This window comes from Nematolebias whitei, chromosome 17 (assembly GCF_014905685.2).
Source record: "Nematolebias whitei isolate Nwh7 chromosome 17, NemWhi1, whole genome shotgun sequence".
In the NCBI taxonomy this organism is placed as follows: Eukaryota; Metazoa; Chordata; class Actinopteri; order Cyprinodontiformes; family Rivulidae; genus Nematolebias; species Nematolebias whitei.
This window is the reverse complement of record NC_056514.1, coordinates 8,335,958-8,344,417: the sequence shown is the minus strand read 5'-3', so window position 1 is coordinate 8,344,417 and position 8,460 is coordinate 8,335,958. Positions and strand designations below refer to the sequence as shown.

At 44.4% G+C, this 8,460-nt stretch overlaps 1 protein-coding gene across 1 annotated transcript in view; it reads right to left on the bottom strand.

Moving 5' to 3' along the window:
• Positions 1-8,460, bottom strand: part of ryr2a (ryanodine receptor 2a (cardiac)) — a 554,599-nt gene that overhangs the window by 433,951 nt on the left and 112,188 nt on the right. Inside the window, 2 exon segments of the mRNA XM_037691577.1 lie at positions 4,578-4,742; positions 4,835-4,991. Coding sequence (XP_037547505.1) covers positions 4,578-4,742; positions 4,835-4,991 — 322 coding nt within the window.

Genomic DNA, 8,460 nt, shown 5'->3' with positions numbered 1-8,460 from the left:
CTGTCTCCCACCACCTGCACTGGGTCGAGGGGGCGTCCAAGCACCGAGCTGGCCTTCTTGATGAGCTTATCTAGCTTCTTCTTCTCAGCTGATGATAAGCTGCTGCTCCAACACACAACACCATAGAAGATGGCTGATGCGACTACCGAGTCAAAGAAGGTCTTCAGGAGCACCCCCTGCACTCCAAAAGACCTCAGTCTCCTCAGCAGGTACTGTTTACTATATCGAGAATGGACGGACCTAGAGTTGGAAAAATCTCCTTTAGTAGTCGAGGGGGACCACATCAAAGGGGGAGCCAGAAGGTTTCAAGCTGCACATGACCTGCTCTAGAGAAGATAAAGTGATGGGTTCAAAATGGTCAAAAGGAGCTACAGATTGAGGTGGGATGGATGGGTCATGAGTTGGAGGGGAAATGAGAGCCCTGGTGGTCGCAATTTTTTCCAAAAAGAAATATAAGAAGTTGTCGCACAGCTCAGTCGAGGCTTCCAGAGGTGATGGTTCAGTGAGGTGGAGAACAGAGTTTAGGGTGGAGAAGAGGACACGTGGGTTGTGAGAGTTTGAAGTAATTATATCAGAGAAGTATTTGGATTTAGCAGCTTTTACTGCTTTCTGATAATGGCGCCAACTCTCTTTAAGTATTTGAAAAGAGACCTGCAGCCTGTCTTTCCTCCACTTTCGCTCCGCCCTCCTATATTGCTGCCTAACGGCCTTGGTGACGTCACTCGGCCAAGGTTCTGCTCTGAGTTTTGATTTTCTAGTTTTAACAGGTGCAACATGATCCAGAGTCTTTAAGCAGACAGAGTTGAATTGGGATGTCAGCTCCTCAGTGGTGGTGAGAAACACCGGGGCCTGAATTATCATTTCAGAGTTATAAACATCTGTGAAACGTGCAACAGTGAAGTGGTTAATGGTCCGGATCCTACGTGCAGGAATGCACGGCTTAGGAGTTAGATGGGGGAGGGTGAACTCAAACCGGACTGGAAAAACATTATCACCAATAACAAGATTATTAACAGTCATATCATGAGTTAAAACAAGGTCCAGTGTACGTCCACACTCTTGGGTGGGACCGTTTACATGCTGAGTTAAATTAAATGAGTCCAATAGATCTAAAAAGTCCTTAACCAAGGCTTCTCAGGACAGCACACGTGCAAATTAAAGTCCCCAATAATGAAAAGATGCTCATATTTTTGTGTGATTTCAGCCAAGAAGTCAGAAAACTCAATTATGAAATCCTTAGACCGAGGTGGGCGGTAGACGAGCGCAAATAAAGTCTGAGGTGAATGTCCGAGTTCAAAGACGCTCAGCTCAAAGCTGGCGCGGGAAACTGGGATGGGCAGTTGTTTACAGTCAAAAGTTGATTTGAATATTGTTAATAATCCACCACCGCGCCGGCCTGATGGCCGCGGTGCGTTAAAGTACAAACAGTTCGGTAGCAGTAATTCCGTCAAGGCGCTGGACTCACCCGGAGACATCCAAGTCTCTGTGATACACAGAAAGTCCAAATCGTGCTCTTGAAAGTAATCACTGAGGATAAAAGTTTTGTTGGTAACAGATCTCGCGTTCACCAAACACATCCGGATATTGTCCAAAGTGGAGCTAGCAGCGGTGGAGCTAGCAACGGTGGAGTTAGCAGCGGTGGAGTTAGCGCGCGCTAATGGCCGCAGGTTTTCAATAACAGCCCCTCCAGGCCGGTCCGAGCTGCGCAACGGCTGACAACTCACGTTGGTTACCTGGTCCGGGCACACAGGAAGCTGGTGATAGAGACCATGACTGCCAGCTGGAGAGGAAGATGCAGCGCGCAGAGCTTTAAGCTTCACCAGCTGACCAGCACGTTTTCCCCGGCATCTGAAGCGATATCTCCGGGCAGGCAGGTGAGGAGCGCAGCTAAGGTAAGCTGGCACGTCCGCAAGCAGGGGGGGGGGCTCTGGGGTCCAGATGTATGCTGATAATGGTCCAAATAAGCGACTTCAGTGACAGAAAAATGAAGATCCAAAAGTTGTTGTCTATCATACACCAGCAGAGAGTTGATGTCACAGATGAGAAATGCAAAAAACAAAAATAATCCGAACACCATCAGCAGAGGTGGATTGCAAGCCATGTACACGGGCGCCATCTTACCGGAAGTCCAGGTATACAATCCTACATTTTTCAGTCAGGTCATCTGGACAGTTTCTTTTTTTTTTGTGCTGAAACGTTTCGCCTTCGGTCTGGAAGGCTTCATCAGTCAAGGAAACACACAACAAAACTGATTCTTCCCCCAACATCTTACTTCAAAGTGGAACAAACCAGTTCTGCTTGTGGTAAGATGGTCTCTTTGGTATGTCCCTCCTCCATTGCCGGCCCTCTTCCTTGTTGACAGTCTTGTCAAACTGGTTGAAAACAACAAAGTCCATGCTCAATAATCCAGGTATAAAATCCAACATTTTTCAGTCAGATCATCTGGACTTTGTTGGGGTGGATGATGCCATCATCTACCTCAGGCACCAAGCTCTGACCCACATGGAGAAACCTGGAAGGGAACATGTGAGGATCATGTTCTTTGATTTCTCCAGTGCTTTCAACACCATCCAGCCAGGACTTCTGCGGGACAAGCTGTAGTTATCAGGAATGGATCACCACATGTCCCAGTGGATACTGGATTACCTCACTGGATGCCCACAATATGTGAGGACACAGGGCTGAGTCTCTGACATGCTGGTCTGCAGTACGGGAGTCCCACAAGGAAATGTGCTGTCACCGTTCCTATTCACCCTCTACACTGCAGACTTCACCATCAACTCCCCACACTGCCATCTGCAAAAGTTCTCTGATGACTCTGCCATAGTCGGCCTCATCACAGATGAGGACGACTCAGAATACAGACAGCGGACTCAAGACTTTGTGGACTGGTGCCAGCAGAACCACCTCCTGATCATCGCTGCTAAAAATAAGGAGCTGGTGGTGGATTTCTGCAGGCACAGACCCACCTCACTGACCCCGATGAACATCCAGGGAGTAGACATTGAGATTGTGGACTCATAAGTACCTGGGTGTTCACCTGAACAATAACCTGGACTGGGCTCACAACACTGATGCACTTTACAGGAAGGGTCAGAGCAGACTCTACCTGCTGAGGAGACTGAGGTCTTTTGGAGTGCAGGGGGTGCTCCTGAAGACCTTCTTTGACTCGGTAGTGGCATCAGCCATCTTCTATGGTGTTGTGTGTCAGAGCAGCAGCTTATCATCAGCTGAGAAGAAGAAGCTAGATAAGCTCATCAAGAAGGCCAGATCGGTGCTTGGACGCCCCCTCGACCCAGTGCAGGTGGTGGGAGACAGAAGGACTCTAGCTAAAATAACATCATTGCTGGACAACGTCTCCCAGCCCATGCATGAAGCTGTTGCTGAACTGGAGAGCTCGTTCAGTGACAGATTACTGCATCCTAAATGCACAAAGGAGCGTTACCGCAGGTCCTTCCTCCCAGCAGCTGTTAGACTCTACAACCATCACTGCTCCCAACAAACTCAATAAGGATTAAATACATGCTGACTCTGCTAAAATACACATTCTGCCTATAATATTGTACTGTCAATAGTCTGCCATTCTCAATGTTCCAATACATATTGAACATTATTATTGATATTGTTTATCTTATTTCTTTATACATTGTATTGTTTATTAACATTTAGGAACTTTTGTGTGAAATTTGTTTATCTTTTTATCTGTTGCTGCTGTTACACTTGAATTTCCCATCTGTGGGACAATAAAGGTTGTTTCTATTCTATTCTATTTCTATTCTATTCTAAAGGATCATTCATTGACATGGGGGTTTTGTTTCTGAGAAAGATTTGTTTTAAAAGCAGGAGGCATGGTGGCGCAGTTGGTAGAGCTGTTGCCTCTCAGTGAGAAGGTCGCTGGATCGAATCCTGGCCATGAAACTTTCTGGATGGAGTTTGCATGTTCTCTCCATGTTGCATGGGTTTTCTTCAGGTACTCCGGTCTCCTCCCAGACCAAAAACATGCATGTTAGACTGATTGGCAACTCTAAATTGTCCCTAGGTGAGAGTGAGAGCGTGAATGGTTGTTTCTCTCGTTTGTCTCTATGTGTTCCTGTGATGGATTGGAAACCTGTCCATGGTGTCCCGACCTCTTGCACAGAGGTGGCTGGATATGGGCACCAGTGACTCCCTGCGACCCAAAAAGGAAGAAGCGGGTAAAGATGGATGGATGTTTTAAAAGCCTGAAAAACAATTTTAAAAACTTTGGCTGGCCATTAGCCTAACTGGATGAAGACTTTTACCTCTTTCTCTCAACTCCATGACGGATGTCAGGGCTGATAATATTGAGGATTATTAGACAGAACTTGACTTCAATTTGACAGAATTATCCTTCTTAAGACAAAAAGTGGTCAGCACAGCTCCAGGTGAACAGGTGGGGAAGTTTTCAGCTCACTGGTTGTACAGCAGAGCAGTCTACTCCCATGTGAAACGGTACAATTCTAAGGGGCATTCTGCAGCCTGTGTTGGCATCTTACAGTAAACTGAGAAACATAAAGACACAACCAAACAATCATTTATAGAGGAAACATAGAATGTACCTTTCTCTGGACTCCACCCATGCGTGCACATTTGGCATTAATGGTCTGATATGTAAGCCATAGGCAGGAGTGAACATGCTGGATGAAACACACAGAGTCCCCATATTTAATGTCAGGAGAACCCATGCCGTCCACTTCCTTCCTCACACCAGGCTCTAACTTTTCCTGAAGAGATAAAAGGACAAAAACAGGAGATGACCTACTGTTTAAAGTAGTATTGGATAAAGGAGAAGTGGAGGATGTTGTTGAACCTTTACCTTGGAGGATCTGAAGCAGAAGGCGGTGGACTTGACATCAGCTTTCTCTTTATCCACAAGCAGTAGAAACTTGTCTTCAGTAAGACTCAGATACTTCCCTGTGGTCACATGTCTGAGTCTGAATGGCTGACCCCAGCGAATGTGACTCCCGCTCCACCTGCACACAAACCCAACTTACAGTCATAAATACTGAAAGCAACAAATATAGATGGAGAAATGTTAGAATATCACTGCCATAATTCAATTAAAAAAAGTTCAATCTGGTCCTCTGGACATTCAAAAAAAAAAAAAAAAAAGCAAAACAAAGCAAAAAAAAATTCTAGAAACGTTTCGTCTCTCATCCAAGAGACTTCCTCAGTCTGAGGTGCTGTTTTCAGCTCAGTCTCTTAAATAGCACCTTCTTAGAGTGGATCAACCAGTTTGCTGCTGACAACCAAAACCAGCTGATCACATGCTCAAGAAGGACCATCAGCCTAACAATGGATCATTAGCACACTGATGGCTGTTTACTATTCACAGAGGGCTGAGTGATACTAGCAATCACAGCATTGTAAGAGGGGGACAGTTGAACCCGGAGGCCTCCACCCCTGTTTAATGATGGACGGTTTCTTTTCACAAAGATGACCTCCTTTACTCCTCTCTCAAACCATCGTTCCTCTCTGTCCAGGATGTGAACATCTTCATCCCTGAAAGAGTGACCGCTGGCCTGGAGATGAGTGTAGACCGCAGAATCCTGGCCTGATTATGTTGATCTTCTGTGCTGGGCCATCCTTTTGGCCAGTGGCTGTTTAGTTTCCCCGATGTTCCCCGATGACCAGATTGAACTTTTTTGGATTTTTCTACCTGGATTATTGAGCATGCATCAAGATAATTCAATTCAGTTTATTTCTATAGCTCCAAGTCACAACAGAAGTTGTCTCAGGGCACTGCACAGAAACATTCATATACATATAAAGCCAATTAGTAAAATGATCTATCTAAAGAAGGAATCACAGGTCACAGGTACAGCTGTGAAATTGTGAAGATTGACACCAGAGTCCTGTTGTTAACTGTGCAAACATGTCGTACTCATGTCAACCTGGGGAACTTCAGCAAGTGGTGGTGCATAATAACCAGCTTGGAAACCATTAAAATAATGTTATTAGGTCATCATCCTGTTACTGGTCAACTATTGAAGCAATTTAAAAGTTGTTGATGCAGACAATTCAAATACCATAATTGCTGGTCTATAGAGCGCACCAGAATATAAGCTGTGCACACTAAATTAAAAATATATATATTGCACATAAATAAGCCACGCCTGTGTATATGTCGTGGGTGTTCACGTAATAACTTGAGTGCGAGCACAGCTACTGAGAGATGTGCTGCTCTTGATGTAGATCAAGAATCAACCACCAGATGGAGTTTTATAGACTTTATTTAACTGTTCAACACAGAGTCTTCTGACAACTACCTCCCTCACTCATGGTTACTCTAATGACAGGTCTAACACAAACTAACACATAATGAACACATATGAATTGAACATATACATATGAATACACACATATGAATGAACACCAATGAAATTATAGAACAGGTCACAGCTGAACCAATGAAACGGGGGTGGGGAGGAGAGAACGGGAGGGGGGATTCCCCTCTCCTCCACTCTGTGTGTGTTAAAAAGTAAAATAAAGTCACAAGGACCATCCCCTAGTGATGTTCGATACCAGGATTTTATGGTCCGATACGATACCGGGTAAAATTCATGCGCGTATCGGTGGTATCGATACCGATACTGATACTTTTTGCAAATACACCTATTGTGTCTGGTTAAACTAAAAAAGCTGTGTAGTCAAATCAAAGCTGCATAAAGAATGCAAGACAAAGTAATTTATTTATTTTAAACTCAGGAGTATGTTGATGCAGTGGCCTCATTTAGTCTGAGCTTATAAAACAAACAGGATACCATACAAAATATGTGAAAATGGTTTTGCAAACTATAAAAATAAAAATCATAAAATTATTTAAATAAATTATTAAATATCTAATAAATAATGAGATATGTTTAAGATAATATGTCCACATTTTTGTAGTATATATTTTTCAGAGTTCACCAAGGCTGTTTTATCTCCATTGCTCTGTATAATTTGATTACACCTCTATGTAATGCACTTTAAATTATCATTTCTTTATGAAACCTTACCTGAATAAATCTAGACATTTTTACCCATGTGAGATTATCTCTGTGATACACATACTATTACTCCAAACTGAACTCATGCAACTATTTGTTGAAGCATGACTTTATTTAATTATTTCATAACCATATAACCATAACTTTTTTTTTTTTTTTTCTTTCCTAGAATTGCGCCGCAGCACGGTGGCGCAACTGGTAGAGCTGCTGCCTCTCAGCGAGCAGGTCCCTGGTTCAAACCCCGGTCCAGGGGCCTTTCTGGGTGGAGTTTGCATGTTCTCTCCGTGCATGCGTGGGTTTTCTCCGGGTACTCCGGTTTCCTCCCACAGTCCAAAAACATGCATGTTAGGCTGATTGGTAACTCTAAATTGTCCCTAGGTGTGAGTGAGAGAGTGAATGTTTGTTTGTCTCGTTTGTCTCTATGTGGCCCTGTGATGGACTTGCGACCCGTCCAGGGTGTACCCCGCCCCTCGCACAGTGATTGCTGGACATGGGCACCAGCGACCCCCGTGACCCAAAATGGAATAAACGGGTAAAGAAAATGGATGGATGGATGGATAGAATTGCGCCGCTCAAGGTGGCTGCATGTTGGAGCAGCTCTGTTACTTTCATTTTGAGATTTTGCTTTTGGAAACTTTAATTCCTCCTTTTCTGGAGGTAAATCACAATTTTTTTGGATGATTGTTTCCTCTGGTATCAGATGCTGTGCAGCTGGAAGGATTTTTACTGAAACTTTTTTAGTTTTGGACATTTGTTATGATGCGTAACCATGGCAACAAGGCAGTTTTATACAACCAATAGCAGCTGATTAACAACTCAAAAGCTCAAATAATATCTCAACTACAGCCCCAAATTACAAGTGAGTTGAAAAGGATGTTCTGTGAACACATTCTCATCTGCCTGCCAGCTGTGCTCGAGTGCCTGGCCACTGGGATCCTGGAGCTGGAGGGAGGCGTGGCTCGTGGCGGCGGAGGGACGGGGTCGTCCCTCTGCACCTACGGTTGGCTGTCCGCAGCGACGGGGGGCTTGGCGGTTGCTCTGGGGGGGGTTCTGCCCGGCGTTTGGGCGGTCCTGCAGCCCGGGGGAACCGAGAGGCCAGCCAAGTTTGGATGGACGGATCGGACGACATCTGCAGCCAGTTTCTTAGGATCCACTGTGGGATGGACCTTTACAAGAGATCCTTCCTGCCTACAGTCATCAGCATCTATGACATCTCTTTTTTTTTTTTGTTTTAATTTTTATTTATCAGGAGAATATATAATTGACATTACATACATTAAACAGAATTTACATGACTTCTCCAATTTTTTCTTTTTTTTTTCCTTCCCCCTTTCCCCCCTCCCTCCCCTCTTCCCCTCCCTCCCCTTCCCCCCTTAACCAAAAACAAGACAAAATAAGGAAAGAAAAAAAAGAGAAAAAAAAAAAAAAAAAAAAAAGAGAGAGAGGGGGA